Here is a 17,651-nt window from a genome sequence, read left to right as displayed (position 1 = left end):
ACCAGGCTCCGGCGCCCTTCAGGGCAGTGGCTAGGCTTACCTGTCAGCAAGAGTTTAGAATCACCTTCCTGATGCCCTGACAGTGAGGGCAGTCTGTGACCCCTTCGCCCCTTCACACTGGCTCCATGTCCCCAGTCCTTCCCTGACACCTCCGCTGGTCATTAAATCTCTTCTCCGACACCTTTAATCCCGGCATGCAGGAGGCAGAGGCAGGTGGATCTCCGAGTTGGAGGCAGCCTAGTCTGCAGAGAGAGTTCCAGGGCAGCCTGGGCTACACAGAAAAACCTTATTTCTGAGAGAGAGAGAGAGAGAGAGAGAGAGAGAGAGAGAGAGAGAGAGAGAGAGAGAGAGAGAGAGAGAGAGAGAGAGAGAGAGAGAGAGAGAAATGGCCACAGTCAGCCACCCTGAGATGGGAGAAAATAGTAATAACGCGGCGGCATGAAGGCTACAAAGCTACAGGGCGCCTCCTGGTGTCCAGAGTATGCGTTGCAAGCACTGCCTACTCTGGCATTCTCATCATTGCGCTGATCATCAAAAGCATGATTTGGGGGAAATTAACGAAAATGAAGATGGTGCTCCAGAATTTTTCCAATGCTTTAAATGTTCTCGTTTATTTCAGAAAATCAAAGTTAAACCTCAGGCTGTTCCTCCCCCTTATCGGAGACCAGGACGAAGAGGTGTGGACCCTGGCAACAGCTTCCTTGCCTGGGGGGTACCAAGATAGGCTGTGGTCTTCTGACCCCTGACCCCTGTGTCTGCCCCTAAATGTAACCAGCTGATCTGCACGAAGAATTTAGTTCACTTTAGAGAGAAATACTAGTGAAGACGTCTAAACTGAAGTTATGTTAAAACTGATTTTTTTTTTTTTTGTATAATCTTTTGAAACAAGATCTTATGTTCCCAGACTAGCCTTAAACTCACTATGTACCCAAGGACAACTTGAACTTCTGAACCTCAGTCTCCACCTCCCAAGTGCTGAAATTGCCGACTTGTGCCACCATGCCCAGGTTACAGGATGCCGGGATAAACCCTGGGCTTTTTGCATAGCGCTCTGCCAACTGAGCTATAGCCCCAGCTTCCAACTGTTGTTTTTTTGTTTGTTTGTTTGTTTTTTCCTCCTATGGGTCACAATCTCTTTCATAGGAGTCTCCTACGACCATTGGCAAGCACAGATGTTTACATTACTACTGATAACAGTAGCAAGATTACAGCCAACCGGTAGCAATGAGGTGGTTTTATGTCTGGGGGTCACCACAACGTGAGGAACTGTATTAAAGGGTCACAGCATTAGGAAGGTTGAGAACCACAGTGTTAGCTCAAGATAATCATAGACAAAGGCAGTCATCACTCAGCCTTCAACAAAAACTGAGACGACAAAACCGGAGAGGATTGTATTTAAAATACAAAAGCTGGAGAGGATTGTATTTTAACAAGTGAATGGAGTGTGTGGGTTGCCTTTCCTTCCTAAGGGGTGTGTGTGTGTGTGTGTGTGTGTGTGTGTGTGTGTGAGTTTATGCATACCACATGTGTGTGCAGGTGTGCAGGTATCCACAGGGACCAAATGGAGGTGTTGAATCCCCCAGAATGGGAGCTACAAGGCATGTTAGTTGCCTGGTGTAAATGTTGGGAACTGAACCTGAGTCCTTGGCAAGAGCGCAAGAGCGGCAGGTGATCCTGGCGGCTGGGCTGTCTGCCGTGCCCCGCCCCTCCCCCCAACTACTAGCATAAATCATGTAAGAGAGAACCATCTAAACAACGGCACGTCTGGATGAGTGTTTCTACAGAATAAATGTGTGAAGATAGTAAAAGCAGTTAGCATCACATGCCTGTGGCAGTCTTTAAGTGTGTCTACGGCTTCACACTCGAACCATCACAGGTGGATCGCTACCAATATTCTTCCTTGAATATGTCTGCAAGTACTCGTTTCCGAGGGGTACAGGATGATAGATATGACCCAAGCTGGTTCTTGTGGCTGGTGACTGGCACATGTGTGCCCCATCCACAAACCAACAAACACACACTTAACAAAGAACGCTCTTTGGATGATGGGCATGTTAATCTGCTCCCCATCCACATAGATGGCTCCACATCCAAGCGGAAGCCAGGCAGGCCTGGCTCTGGCCCCTTCCCAGGCTCCCAGGAAGCTGTAGGCGTTCGCTCAGCTCTAATTAATTAGTGTGCATCTGGGAACTCTTCCAATAGACTTTAGTGACAACAAAAAATTCCAAAGCTGGGTTCATTGTAATGTCTTAGAGAGACCCCAATACCCACCCAATTACTCTTACTAATATGCCCATAGCTGGAGCTGTGTACCTCAGGGTAAGTGGCCTCCTGACTCTACAGATCTCACCATGTCCAGAAGACACAGTGCCCCTGGGCTCCGTGGGGACACAGTCAGCCTTCCTGAAGCCGAGAACACAGAACAATTCCATTCAAGAGGCAATCCTGGCCAGTAAAGAAATATGACAATAGAATAGCTAGTGCATTGCTTCACGCCTCGTAGTTTGTCTTTAAAGTGGGTGTTTGTGATCAGCTCAGAGAAGAACCAATCCAGCTGGTTTGAGATTGGATTTTTCAGTTTTGAACTTTAGCCATAAACAACTGACTTCCATGGAAATATTCAGCCTCCGTACTTGATAACATCCTGGCCCTTCGTGAGAGCTAGTCTAAATACCTGGCTAGCCACTTTAGCCTGTGCTGTTGCAGTTTCCGTCACTGGAGAACAGCCAGGAGGCCAGGGCTGAAGCATCCCCATGGCTGTCCTTAGCTGCTGAGTGCCATGGTCCACATCAGCCTGATAAGGACTTCCCTGGGCACACAGAAAGGACTTTCAGGGGCAACAGCCTCCATTCTCTCCAATAAAGGGAACCCCCCCCCCCCCGGGCTGCAGGGATGCCAGAGCCGTTATCCCCAGGCATAGTGAGGACTCATCATCACGGAACTGTGCAGGGGCAGAGCAGCCACCTCAGAGGCAGCAACACCCACCAGAAGCCTGCCCAGTTATGGGAGGAAGAACCACAACCCATCACTCCGCTTGGACCCACGTGTAAGTGTAACAGCTCTGAGGGAGAAGGTATCCTGGCAGTCACGATTCAAGGGGTCCCAAAGTCACACTGCACAACAAACCTCACACAGCAGATTTATTGGGGAAATGCAGGAAGGGGGCTGCCTCTGTCGGGGACAGAGACAGCAAAGAACTAAGTGGGAGGCAAGCTTTATATAGGGTTCCTTGGGGAGCAAAGTTTTTCAGGGTGGAGATTTCCAGGGTGGAGATTGGTGGGTTTTTAAGTCCCAGAATTGAGCTCAGGCTTTTTACCCTACACCATATTCTCCAACATGCCACAATCACCTGCCTCATGCCAACACTGAAAGATGAGGCATAAGTCCTTCCTGCCCCAGCCCACTGGGTCTCCTCTACATCGGCCTCTGCCTGAGCCCAAATGTGGCTTCAGCACCGCCCTTCCTAGGGATGATGCTGTTCAGCTGGAACCCCTGCTTGCCCCTGCACAAGCTGGGAAACCCCGTCTGCCCTCCTTCAGACATCTCAGGGAGAACTTGTGAGGAGACAGTTGTCTGAGTCCAGCCCTCTCGGGGACAACTTCTGTATCTTGCTGGCAGGATCAAACTAAGATGATGTTCCCAGGCCCAGGAACCTAGTCCTATCCTGATTTATGGAAACTCCCTTGCCCAACTCCTTATGTCAAACGATGTAAACAATGAGACAGCCCACCTTGGTCCCTCTTGCTTTATGGTTCCATCCTTTAAATATGCTGCACAATGTCCCTTCAAGCTCTCAGTTCAGCTCCTGAGTCGGTTCTGTGGCCCTATTGATCAGTAGCAGCTTGATTACAATACATTTTTGTCCATCTGATTTATGCCAGATTTAAGAGGACCCAACAACACCCCCAACCCTACCTGCACTGGGAAGCCTCCAGACAAAGAAAAGGAACCAAAAGCTCAGTTCTGCATTGTTGGCAGATGTTGCAACCTCCTTCCCTGATGCTCCCAGCCACCCAAATCCCCACGTAAGTGCTCAGCTCTCGACCATACTTGGGCACTAACCAAGCTTATGGATAAGATGTCCTTACTCTTTGCCTACAGTCTATAACACTTCCTTGCCCTAGCCCCATTCCTTGGGACCAGTGAACCCTCCCAGGAGCAGTGCCTAACAAACCTGCATTTATCTGCTTTTAATCTGGTCTGATCTGGCCTCTATTTGTGTCACTGAAAGAGAAAAGGCCTATTACACAGCTTCATTGTCTCTCGTCTCTGGTGGTTCTAACTCTGCAGTTACCTTGGTGCTTATAACTTATCAGAACCCATTCTGCGCAGAATAAAGTCCAAAACATCCCTAGGCCTGCCTGCCTCACATCCAACCTCCTGCCCACAGACTGTGCCTCCTCCCATCTTCTCTCTCTCGTAGCTAAGATTTTGGCACTCCCTAGTTCGTCACAGGAAAAAAAAAATCCTTCTCACATGTAAAGACCAAACCCCTGCTGCCTCTTTCATAATAAAAATTTTCTGGAGAGAAACAACATACATCTGTTCACCCCAAATAGGGAGCCCAGGACAGACCAAAGTATGGACACCAGCAAAGTCCAACTAGATGAATAGGTCCAACTCATTGGTTGGACCTAATCAAACTCGATGGGTGAGGGTTACTTACAGATGTAGGTATAATTCAAAGACATCTGTATCACCAAAGCCTGCCCCAGCAAGCGTGACATCTCACAAAAGCTGGGAACCCGGAGCACACAGCACAGCCTGCAGGCCGCTCAACAGGTGGGAGAGTGTGCTTTGCAGGTGGCTCTGGTGGTCTCTGATTCTTCCCCTTGGGTGGTCTCCGAGTCTCCTTCGCTGTTTGGCTCCTTTAAGAGTGACTCTCAGCTGGCTGGGAAAGGTGAGCCTAGTGAATCTGGTCAGTTTCGGGGACTTCCTGAAGCTCTTCCGAGTTGTTTACATTCTAAGTTAAGGAGAGAAAGGAAACTGTTACTCCCGAGAGCAGAAGCTGGAAGAGTTATCCACCTTGTTTCTGTTCTCTGGCCACCAAGGGAAGGAGCACCTTGTCTAAGAGGAGCCCGGTGTAGTGTGGGCCTCGTCTGAGTTTGGCTGAGCTGGACGAAAAAGCCACTCAAGGAGCTAGACGGCTCGGAGTTAGGGAAGAAACAGAAGCAGGGTCCACAGCAGGACTCCCACCTTTAGGTCCTCAGCGTGCCTTGAATGAGTTAAACTCAAGGCCATCTGGACAGTCACTTAACCGCTGTTGCATTCTTATCTGAGAACTGCTGTTTTCATCGTGGGCTGGAGTGTGACTCCGGAGTAAAGCCTATGCCCACAAATGCCGCCCCGGGGTGTGGAGAGGCTCAGCGGTATTGATGGCAGGCTCTGTGGGAGCCCTTGAACTTCAGAAGGAGCACCCATTGCTGCTCTGGCTACTTTTATGTCAACTTAACACAAGCTAGAGTCATCAGAGAAGAGGGAATGTCAGTTAAGAAAAGAATGCCTCCATAAGATCCAGCTGTAGGGCACTTTCTTAATTAGTTATTGATGGAGAGGGTCCAGTCTGCTGTAGTGCCATGCCTGGCCTGGTGGTCCTGCGCTCTGTAAGAAAAACTGAGCAAACCACAGGGAGAAAGCCAGTAAGCAGCGCCTCTCCATGGTTCCTGCATCAGCTCCTAGCCACAGGGTTCAGCCGTGTTTGAGTTCCTGGCCTGACTTCCTTCAGTGATGCGCTGAAGTAGTCCAAATAAACCATTCCCTCCTCACGTTGCTTTCATCAAGGTGCTTCGTCTCAGCAATAGAAATCCTAGGACAGTTGATGTCTTCACCCTCCTACCCGTCAAGGCCCCTGGGGGCCCGAGATCTCCACCAGGGGGCAGCACAGGATCGTTTACGGGCTCTTGCAGCGTGGAGAACCCAACGTCAGACACTGTCCCGCCCTCCCGGGTAGGGGAAAAGCCGGACAAAGCTATGACCGTCAGCACCCCACAGAGGGGCTCAGATGTCCTCAGAGAACACACACCGAGGTCCGCCCCCTCGCCCAGTGCGCACTTGGGAGTCTCCTGTTCCCTGGGCGACGGTCAACACAAGCAGTGCCGCAAAACACAGCTGGGTGCAGAGGCTGCGCCAGCCTGGAGAGTTTCTAGCCACACCAGCCACACTGAGCTCCGGATCCGCCGGGGGACGATGTGGGAGGCCCGCGTGTGGGCTTTCCTGGGTTAAAACGAGAGTCTCAGCCGGTCTCTCTTTTCTCTCTTCTCTTCCTCTCCTGCTTCTCCAGTCCGCCATGGGCAGCCAACACACTGGGCTCCCAAGAACTACTACAGGCAGGTACCGACTGCCCCCTAACAGGCCGCCTGCCTCAGTTTCCGGGGCCCGGGATGGCCCTGCAGCAAGCAGGGCTCTCGCTGGTGGCTGCCAGAGGATCCCAGCCCCGGGTGTGCAGCAGGACCAGCTGTGGAGGGAGCTTGTGGAGGCCGAAGAGCGAGGCCAACGGCGTTGGTGAGTGTCCTGCCCCTGCCTAGCTTCTCCTGGTACCTGCCTGCAAGTGTGAGACGGTGCTGGGCCCAGGGCTGGGAATACAGACAAAGAGAGGGCTCACATCCCACAACCAGCTCTCCAGCTGGACAGGTCAAGATTAGAGGGGAGGAAGCTGGCAGCGGGAAGCCATGGGAAGGTGGTCTTGGGACAGGGCCTCCTCCATGCCTTCATTCAGTGAAGGTGTAAGACCTGGGGTCACACAGCTCAGGAGTTCAAGATCGCTCCCTTCCCAGAAACTCCCCCAAACCACTACTTGTTGCAAAAGCAAGAGATTTAATTTAACCATTGTGCAATGGGGTCACCCCTGCTGGTCAGCAAAGAGTGGCACCGGGAGACAAAGGCCTTTAGGTTTTTAAAAGAAAATTTGCGGGAAATTTGAAGTTGCAGTTTTGGCAATTTAGGATTGGATGAGGAAGTTATAAAGTAAGATAATTGGTTAGTCTTAGGTGCTCAAGCTTGGCCAGTCCTGCCAAGTGTGGATGCAGCTGCAATTGAAGGTGGGGGTGGTTAGCTCATCCTTGAAGACTGGGGGCTTCGGACTTTTGGCTGGAGGTCAAAAGCTACTCAGAAGAAGTCTGGGTTCGTTGCTAAGAAACACTATCTTGAAGACAAGGGTCTGGTCGTTCTTTTTGCTGAGTGAAGGTCATTTCTTGCTTGCTGTTTTTCTATCTGTCCTCATAGACAGGGTCACATTTCTCCATTCTCTGGAAAGGTACTAAGAGGCTTTAGCTTAACCTGAACCTAAAACTCCAAGCTATAGGCTTTAGAAGATGTACAGGTTACCAAGTTAGTCTAACCCTTTCAAAGGGTAGCAGGGGAAGCCGGGAAGGTTTTGTTCCAAGGGGGCCTCCCTTCAAGGACTCCAAGGGAAGCAGGTAGGCTGGACAAGTGTGCCGCCCCTGAGCTGTCTGCCCAGTGTGAGTTTGAAGTTTGTAAGACAAAAACCAGAGAATGTGGAGTGGCTGAAACACAACCAGAAGGAAGATGGCTACAGAATGACCACCCAAAGCTGCTGCAAAAGTCTAGTTTCCCAACCGCACATGCCCGTGGTTGTAGTTTCAGTTTCTTTTTCTCCTCTCCTTTGGTCTGGCGATCAAACCCAGGTCTTTGTAAAGGCAGCAGGCACTCTGTCACAGAGTTCACCCATATAAACAGATATCAGAATTTCCATACTCTTCAGGGCAGAGTGGTATTCTTTTGCGTGGATATACCACATTTTCTTATCCGTTTCACTTCTCATCATTTCCACATTTTGGCTGGTGTTAAGTGTGTCACAGAGAACATGGGAGAGCAGATTTCCCTTCAAGATCTGGCTTCCCATCATTCAGATAAATACTCAGAAGTGGAATAAGAAGCCAGTTCTGTTTTTTCTGTCTGGAGGGACTGGTTTTCATCAGGGCTGCACCACTTTGCACTTCCACTAACAGAGTGCAAGGATTGCTGTTTCTCCACAACCCTGCTGGTGCTCGATGGTTGTCTTTGGTCCCAGCCCCCCACTCCCACGTGGTCAGAAGCACAACCCTTATAGCTGAGGATAACACTGTTCTCAAGCTGTGTGATCAGACAGTGTCTCTAGGGAGACAGAAGTGGGTGTGGAGGGTGCTCTCTGAGGCTACAGAAGTGATTTTAAGTATCTGGGGTTCCTATGAATATCTGGCAGCATCCGTCCTCTGTGTTGGTTGTGGTGTGAGACCAGAGGGGAAGCACAGACACAGGCCATTCACTTTTTCCCCAACATGGCCTGAAAACAGGAAGTGGGGTAAGAGTCTGTATGGAATGGGCAGCTCCTCTGCCCTCTGACCCCCCAAAAAGATTTCATTAAATATATATATATAATTATATATAAATATATTTTTATATAAATATATATATATTAAGTATATATATATATATATATTTAAACTTGGTACTAGAGAGATGCCTCAATGGTTAAGATCACCTGTTCTTTCAGAAGATCCGGTAGCACCGGTATCTAGCATCTCATGACTGCCTGCAATGCCAGCTCTAAGGCAGCTGGCACCCTCTTCTGTTCTCCACGGGTACTGTACACACATAATGCGCATACAGACAAGGCACACACATACACATACATTCGTTAACAACTTTTAATACGTAAAATTGAGGCCTAACATGGTGTTTTAGTTACCTTTCTATTGCTGTGATAAAAACACAATGACTAAGGCAGCTTAAAAAAGAGCATTTCGTTTGGGGCTCACGGTCCCAGAGGGTTAGAGTTTATGATGGTTGTGGTGGAGAGCATGTCATCAGGCAGGCCAGCGTGGTGCTGGAGCAGGAGCTGAGAGCTCACACACTTGTCCATAAGCACAAGGCAATAGAAGCCAACTGGGAATAGCATGGGTGCCTGAGGCCTCAACCTCTCCCCCCCCCCCCCGTGACATACCTCCTCCAACGAGGACACTGGTCCTAATCCTTTCCAAACAGTTCCACCAACTAAGAACCAAGCATTCAAATAAATGAGTGTATATGGACCATCATAACGGTGATGACTGAAGCCTGTAATCACAGCTTTGGGAAGGGGATCCGAAGTTCAAGGTTGCCAAGTACGGCAGTGTACACCTTTAATCCCCTCACTCAGAGGCCTAGGCAGGCAGATTTCTGTGACTTTTTTAAAGCCAGCCTGGTCTACATAGAAACTTCCAGGCCAGCTAGGACCATGGTAAGACCCCCATCTCAGATTTAAAAAAGGAATAAAAAAGAAAGAAAAGGTCAAGCCTCAGCTACATGGTGAGTAAAACAAACACGAATACATAAGGGCAATGTAAACTTGAAGTGTTAAACACAACTGGGATAAGAATTTGTGGAAATTATGGAAACAAGTTAGAAAAAGTGTCTGGTCATGCTGTGGGCTGCTCCATAAATACGGTATGGGCACTTGGCATTTTTTTATGGTTACACAGCATTTTAACCCCTCCGTGGTGATATAAACACTTGAAGACATGGTGGGAGTCAATCCTCAGGATATTCCAGGAAGCAAGCAGACAAAGAAAACATTTGCAATCTGTGCTTTCCTTTCCAGGGCTGAGAACTGGGGTTTCCTGAAAGACTATGACCCAATGGTAAGGCAGCATTCCCTGCCCTCTGGAAAACTGCTTGCAGCATAGACATTCCCTTTTCTCTTTCTTCATTTAACTGACTTTATTGAGGACCCAGCCTGTGCTCTGTGCTGGAGTAAGAAGTAGAAGCACTGTACGAAGTAAGTAGGAGTCTAAGGAGAAAGAAAATATTTAATGGAACATTTAGAAAAAAATTACCCAGTGTTTGCTGATTTATAAAAGATGTATTTTTTTGCTGGGAGATGGTGATACACACCTTTAATCCCAGCACTCAGGAGGCAGGGGCAGGTGGATCTCTGAATTCGAGGACAGCCTGCTCTACACAGAGAATTCCAGGACAACCAGGGCTATGCAGAGAAACCCTGTCTCAAAATCAAATAAGTAAATAAATAAACAAATATGTATTTCATTTTTTTTGGTATGCATCTGTGCATGTGTTTCTCGCAGTGTGTGCTTTAATATAGCTCGTAGGAGAGAAAGGACAAGCTGGAAAAGTAGATTTTTATAATGTGGATGCTGAGAACTGAACTCTTGATGTTTAGAAGTGTGAGCCTTAGCCCTGAATGGCTGAGCCGCCTCTCCGTCCCCACTGGTTTTAATAAAAATAAAATCAGGTGAGCCAGTTGTGGATGCGCACATCTTTAACCCCAGCAACTTTGGAGGCAGAGGCAGACTGGTCTCTGTAGTGCCAAAATAGTATGTTCTGAAGAGCAAGTCCCCGGCCAACCAGGGCTGCGGCGTGAGGCCGTGTCTCAAAACCAGAACTAAATAGCACAAGCAACTACAGGTGGTTCGTTTGCCGCGGAGACTTGGTCCCTAGCTGAGGAGTCTGCCGTGTGTCAGAAGGTGTGCCCAGGCCCCCCCGAGGAAAATGCACGTGGGTAAATGCTCTCCTTGAATCTACACATCCAGGCCACCCTCCCCTCTGCCTCAGGTGGGTGTTGTCAGGATGCTTTATGGCTCCCATCCTAGTTTCCGGTTCCAAACTGGGATGTGAGTACACAAAGAACGCCTGAAGTGTGGTGCACAGGCTCTTCGTTATCCCCTGGGGTGTGTGACCCGGACGCCTCCTCTCTCCAGGGAAATAAGAAGGAGCCGGAGGAGCTGCCCGCACACGTGCCCTTCTTCTCAGACACACTCCCCAGCTCCACGAGCCGTGAGGTGGGCAGCAGGGTGGAGACGCCCCTGGGGAGAGCCCTCAGCCATATGGACTTCTTCTTTATGGAAGGCACCCGGAAGAGGAAGCCGGAGGACGAGCTGCAGCCTGCGTAGAGATCTCGGGGCCCCGACCACAGCAGGTGGGTAGGGAGCGAACTAACCGCAGGCAGCTGTCAGAGCTCTTGGCTCAGTCCCACACCGGGCAGGAGGGGGATTCCAGAAACCCTCCCAGGACGTCAGAACCTCAGCCCTTCCAGTCCAGGGCCTCAGAGACTCTGGAAAGGACCCCAGTGTCGAGGTGGGGAGCGTGTCTACTGAGCTCAGTCTGAAGGCAGGACCACGAGTTGCTCACAGCTTCTGCCTCGGTCTGTCTGTGTGCCTGCAGGTGCTGAGGTACTTCGGACGTGTCTGTGCATGCAGGAGGCCAGAGAGGGCAATGGATACCCTGGAGCTAGAGTTAGAGATGGCTCTGAGCCACCATGTGGGTGTTAGGGATGGAACCCAGGTCCCCTGCAAGTGCTTTTAACTGCTGAGCCATCTCTCCAGCTCCAGTCTTGACTTAACCTTTCTTGCTCACTCGACTAGAAATAGCTCTTTGGGACGCAGTGGTGTGGTGAGCAGAGTCACACCAAGCATGCTCGTGCCTGAAACATACACTTCACCTCTACTGAGCCCCTCAAAGTTATTTCTGTACCCATCCAACCCAAGGCAGCCACTTGATGGTCATGTAATATTGCTACAATATAACTGTAACTCCCTTAGGCCTGGGACCAGCCCTGAGCATTCTCAAGCCTGGAAGCATATTGGAGCAACATTTCAGCCCAAATCATGTTCATAGGCATTCTTTTTTCTCACCACCCAAGAAGTTTGGAAGCCACACCAAACATGTGGACCAGCCTGGTCAGTTCACTGTGTGGCTCAAGACAGCCATACCCTTCCAGGCCTCCATCTCCACAGTTAGAGGATGGACACGAGAGAGGAGGAGGTAGATCTCAAGGGCATCACAGGGGGCCGGTCTTCGTCAGAGTGTGTTCATTGGTCAGCAGGGACCATACAGTGTAGCTCACCGCCTCCTTTCCCACACACAGACCTTGGCTGGAACATCACACTGAGAGAAGATATTGTCTGCCCATTTCCCAGTTTCTTGACCAACAGACTCCTGGGGCACAGTCTTCTCCCTGCTCATCACCAGAGTGCCAGGGCCAGCTGAACCAAGAGAGCTTGCAGGAAACTAAGACATCCAGTGTCCCCTTCACTCTGAAGGCCACAGCCAGCCCCACGTGCCTTCCAAGCCCTGCCTCATCTTCAGGTTCTCCAAGAGGGTGCCTGCTTCCGACCTTCACCGTCCCATCCATGGACTGAGGGAATGGAGGTGGAGGGTCCACGAGCGTCTTCTCAGGAAGTCTGGATGAGCAGGCAGACTCCAGACCTAGGCATGGAGAGGTGGTACCAAATCTCCACAGCATCACTGGAAAGCCTAGGGAGCTTCATCACGACAGCAAACCAGGGCAGCTCAGAACCCTCAGGCCGGCAGCACCAGGGGTCCAGAGGGCCACAGCAGAGCGGGAGGGAGCCCCCTTCACTTCCAGCCACTGCTCCTCTGAGCTTCTCTGCCTGCTTCTGCTCGGTGGCAGAAGCTGCCTGTCTGCTTCTAGTGATAAAGGATGACCACTAACATGGAGGCACCGAGCAACCCTTAGACATCTTCATATATATATATATTAGAAATGATGAGGTAATGTTTAAGGGACCCATGAGCCCGGGGGGCTGGGAGATGCCTACTCACCAAATTTAGGGCAATATGGACACCAAAATGAAGAAAAAGTAGAAAGCCAAACCTGTCCCTACACCGTTGACTCATGTGCTCACACAAACACACATACTCATAATTAAAAATAATTACATTGGGGCTGGAGAGATGGCTCAGAGGTTAAGAGCACCGGCTGTTCTTCCAAAGGTCCTGAGTTCGATTCCCAGCAATCACATGGTGGCTTATAACCATCTATAATGAGATATGGTGCCTTCTTCTGTCCTGTAGGTATATGTGCAGGCAGAATACTGTATAAATAATAAATAAATAAATCTTCAAAGAAATTAAAAATAAAAAATTACATTGTTACAAATACTGAACTCTCTTGTGGATTATAGAATAAAGAAGATCTAATGCTTAACAGTCCTAGCTGAATTAGGTATGAACTAATAACGGCCATAGAAACCTTTAGAGATTCATAGAGAACCCCATCAGTAGAAAGGTGGCTGACAGGATATGACTCCCGTAACACTCTGGAGACATCAGCTGCATGACCCAAGGAGCCCTCCCACCAGACAGACAACGAAGGAGTAAGTGTGACCTGAGAGCTGCCAGGAAAGGAGAGAGACACATCCTTGCCACTTTGTGAAAGACAAGGGAGCCGAGGCAGCAGCCCAGGTTAGAGGCAGTACGGTCCAGAACCCTGCCAAAGAGTATGGAGTCCACCCCGGGGAATGAGACAGATAGACAGCCAACTGCATCAGCATCATGGTAAGGAGTGGGGCAGTCACACTATGATTGTCTACACAGCCCAGCTTCCAAACCTGAGTGGGGGTCATGTAACTGCATGTGGGGCCTGCAAAACACAAGTGTCCAAATGATAACACAGTAAGTGTTCAAAATCAGACACACACACACAGTGGAGCCCAAGAGTCCTGGCAGCCCTGGCCACTGCTGTATCACGTGACTTAACTGCGGCTGTGGCTCTGAACATGCAGTGTGCACGACTTGTCCTTGGCAGGTTGTCACACCACACAGCCTCAAGAGATGCTGCACGGAACACTACACACAGGCACATACGTGCACATGTGTGCACACACATACGACTGCTGCTCTACTTGACTTGAGCTTCGTTTCTTAAAAATCAATGTGGCTTGCAATTAGAGCAGTTTCCAACAATTTCTAGATATCATTAAATGGACCGTGTCATCTTGTATTATTTATGTAAAGGGGAAGTATTGGTGATTAAAAAATCAAAATATCAGGAGGCTGGAGAGATGGCGCAGGGGTTGAAAGTACCGGTCGTTCTTCCAGAGGCCCAGGGTTTGGTTCCTGGCGCCCACATGATTATCTGTAACTCCACCTCTGGGGGTCCAGTTTCCTCTTCGGGCCCCCGTGGGCACCAAGCATGCCTGAGGTGCACGGATATCTACGAAGGCAGACACATTTTATTTTATTCACACACATAAAATAAAAATAGAATTTTTAAAAAACTTAATAAAAATCAGTCAGCTCTGAAAAAATGTTGGAAATGTTCTTTTTCTCTGTTCTATCAAATATTCAGCCAAGATTTAATTCTTTAGGTAAAAATGAACATGACCATCCCACTATGCAAATTTTCTTTCATTTTTAATAAATTATAAAATTATGTGTAAACCAAAGAATTGTGTTTCTTAAACTTATTTGTTATCAGCAAATGTTCGATTTGTACACATTTCTTAAAGTTCAAGAATGTTTAGGGTTTGAGAAAAGCAGAGGGCAGGCAAACCATAAATCTTGGAAAAGAGAAACTATGTCCTTTTTTCAGTAAGTAGCCACATGGCAGACAAGCAGTATGGTAAGAAAAGTGGGGGAGGGGAGCCTCTGGGAAAGTAAGGGAATCAAAGTGTCTGGAAAAGCATGCTTTGGAAAGAGACAGAGAAGACAGAGAAAAAAGGAAAGCTGCACTGGCTGTGAGCAGAAGGAGACTGAGAAGCCCTGGTGGGATGGCCGTACTACAGTCCACAGACCTGAAGAAGCTAAGTAACAAGATGAAGAGAGGGAACAGGACAGGAGCCTACCATAGATATGCTCTGGAAGACTCCACCCAGCAGGGCATCAAAGCAGATGCAGAGACTCCCAGCCAAACTTTGGGCGGAGCACAGAGTCTTATGGAAGCCTGGGGGTTAGAAGCACCCAGAGGGGACAGGAGCTCCACAAGGAGACCAACAGAGCCAACAAATCTGGGCCCAGGTGGTCCTGAAGTGACTGATGCACCAACCAAGGACTGTGCATGGAGAGGACCAGACCCCTTGCTCAGATATAGCCAATTGGCAGCTCAGTCCCCATGTGGGTTGCCTAGTAAGGGGAGCAGGGGCTAACTCTGACATGAACTCTATTGCCTGCTCTTTGAGCACTTCCCCCTGGCAGGGTGGCTTAGCCAGGTCACAGAGGAAGAGTATGCGGACAGTCCTGATGAGATTTAACAGGCTGGGGTCAGTCAGTTGATAGGGGAGGAAGGAGGGCTGCCCCTTTCTGAGGACTAGGGGAAGGGGATGAGAGGAAGAGGGAGAGAGGGTGGGACCAAGATAAGATGAGGGAGGGAGCTACAATTGGGATGTAAAGTGAAAAAGTTTTAAATTTAAAAAAAAGTTTAGGTGTAGAGCACCTTTGTTCCCAGGATTTCTGCTGAGGGACTTGGCCACTTGGCATGTTGCCCACAGCACACTGGCCAGTAGCTTATGTGCCAGTACATGGATACAGACTGCTAAGCCATAAGTGGATGTGGAAAGTATCTATTGATTAGCCTAGATAACCTCCCTACAGGCTGAGGCTGCTGTTTACCCGAATGGTATGTGAAATCCTTTTACCTTAGCATTTGCCCTCAAAATGGAACAAACTCCTACCTTGTAAAAAGGAGTCACTCAGGGCAAGGCCCAGCTAGGAGGCTGTTTGCTTTACACAATAAGGAGTAACTCAGAGCAGAGCTGGCTGGCTGGGATCTTTACACTTGCAACCTTTTCTTAGGAGCAGAATTGCCTACTGATGAGAAACCTAGCCATAGCATGGGGTCTCTGTCTCTCTCTCCAAAGATCTCCCTCTTAGGAGGGAAGCCACAGAGCTTTTTTCGGCTTCTTCCATGGGAAGCATGAGAATTTTGGTTGCTTTAAAAGCCCAGTTGTGTTACATGAACACATTTTGTTTTAATCCTAGGTGTAGGGTAAGAGGCTGCTTCTCAGCAGATGATTATGATTTGCCTCATGCGCTAGCAGGAGCGTGATTTTTGCCATCTGCAGATAGTTTAATTGTGAGGACTCTGGAGAGGGTATAAATGGGAGACCTTGAGATGGCCTGTAGCAGGTGCTAGCCCTGTGGCCACTGGTTCATCCTGCTGCTGCATTTGCTTTGCCAAATTGCTGGTTTGCTGGATATTTTGATGACTGAAAAGACGGGACTTTCCTCAGGGAACTCTTAAGTCCCTAATCAGCAGGAAGTAGCCTAGAGAGGTCTGTGCTCCCTTCCCCCTCTAATGTTCTTTCCCTCCCACCTGGTGTTGAAGGGTTGGAAGGGAGGCAGAAATATAAGAACTCAATTAAAAAAATTATATATATATATATGCCAACAGGTGAGGGCTGGAGACGGAGAAAAGTGTGCTGGTTCATAGCTAACAGCACAGAATTAGCACAGACTGGCTGTGCATGTGCGGGGTGCACTGTCTCATAACCTAAAGGGCCCTGTCCACGTTTCCTCCGTGTAGTGTGGTTTCTCCTGGGGAGCTATGCAGAGGCACCAACTCACACCAGATCAAAGAACCAATCCCATCCAAGTCCAGCTTGGTCAACGAATGAGTTTACGGGAACTTAAGTGACTGGAGAAAACTGCATCACTCGCTGAAGTTGTCCCCCCCTTCCACCACGCAACTTAGGGAAAGCTGTTTACAGTTTATAAACAATGGAGAAGGATCTTGTAACACCCCCCCCCCACTCCCTCCACCCCCTTCACATCTCCCAAAGGAAAGCTAATGCCCCCCCCTCCTGCCCGCGCGGATGTCTCCAGCACGTGATCACAGTAGCCCGACTCGGAGGAAACAGCAACGGACCACCACACCCTTACCAAGGGTTGTTTATTAACTCTTTTGACGACCTGAGTTAGAGCCCCAGAACCCACTCAAAAAGTCGGCCCTGTTGTATTTGTAATCTGTGCGGAGGGAACCTTTGAAAGAATGAGGCTCCCTGGGGCCTCTTGCCCCATTAGCCTAACCTGTTCAGTGAGTCCCAAGCCAGTGAGAGAACCTGACTCAAAAAGGAACAACAACAGAAAAAAAGGTGGCCAGGATTGAAGGAATGGCACTTGAGGTTGTCCATTGGCGCGCGCGCTCACACACACCCGTCCCAACAACAATAAAAACTAATCAAAGGAGGGAAGGAAGGAAAGAGCGGGCTCTCAAATGGCTATAATGGAACAAGATTGTAATCCCAGCATTTGCCAAAAGGCTGTAAGAAAATCAGTAGTTTAAAGCCAGCTTGCGTCACGTGACCGTCTTAAACCACACAATAAGAGGCCTAGTGTAATGGCACACACTTGCAATCCTAACACTTGGAAAGCGGAGGCAGGAGGATCAGAAGTTGAAGGCTGACTTAAGATACACACACACACACAATTAGCTTTCGAGGCCAGTCTGCATTTGCATGAGACCGGGTTTCAACAAAACAAGACAAGAAAACGAGCCTCTGGGTTTAGGGAAGCAAACTCACTAAAGGAGATTAGCGTCTGGGTTTCAGGGCACTGAATGAGTCCTCTGGTTTATCGAGACTGGGAAGATGCTGACGAGATTGGACCAGAGGCTTTAAAAGTTTTAATTTCTGAAAAGTTTAAAGAAAAAAGATAACTTGTACAGAGTGCAAAATCTCAACAGAATGGTCTGAGAGGTAGGACCTGTGCCCACCCAACCCCTGGGGAGGCTAGTCTATCCGGGCGTTTCCATTCCGCTAGGAAGGGCACCCGTGGGTGGAATCCGGAAAGTGAATCAGCAGCTGGCAGAGCGGGGCAAGGCAGGGCAGATCCACCGCCCCGGGGCCGGGAGGACCAAAGACGGAGCAAGCGGGCTGTGAGCACCCACAGCGGAGCAGAGCAGAGAAAAACAGACTCTT

General features: G+C 49.2%; 1 protein-coding gene and 1 pseudogene across 1 annotated transcript; both read left to right on the top strand.

Moving 5' to 3' along the window:
* Positions 1 to 5,927: 5,927 nt before the first annotated feature.
* Positions 5,928 to 11,998, top strand: C1H2orf50 (chromosome 1 C2orf50 homolog). The gene is made up of 4 exons (XM_021643430.2): positions 5,928 to 6,501; positions 9,578 to 9,617; positions 10,695 to 10,912; positions 11,861 to 11,998. Exons 1-3 carry the CDS (start codon positions 6,002 to 6,004, stop codon positions 10,884 to 10,886), a joined length of 732 nt encoding a protein of 243 aa, XP_021499105.2. The 5' UTR covers positions 5,928 to 6,001; the 3' UTR covers positions 10,887 to 10,912; positions 11,861 to 11,998.
* On the top strand, positions 11,658 to 12,902 carry LOC132653018 (uncharacterized; annotated as a pseudogene).
* The last annotated feature ends 4,749 nt before the right edge of the window (positions 12,903 to 17,651 follow it).

This window comes from Meriones unguiculatus, chromosome 1, assembly GCF_030254825.1.
Source record: "Meriones unguiculatus strain TT.TT164.6M chromosome 1, Bangor_MerUng_6.1, whole genome shotgun sequence".
NCBI classification, from domain to species: domain Eukaryota; kingdom Metazoa; phylum Chordata; class Mammalia; order Rodentia; family Muridae; genus Meriones; species Meriones unguiculatus.
The sequence above is the reverse complement of the archived record's forward strand: the minus strand, read 5'-3'. Positions and strand labels throughout refer to the sequence as shown.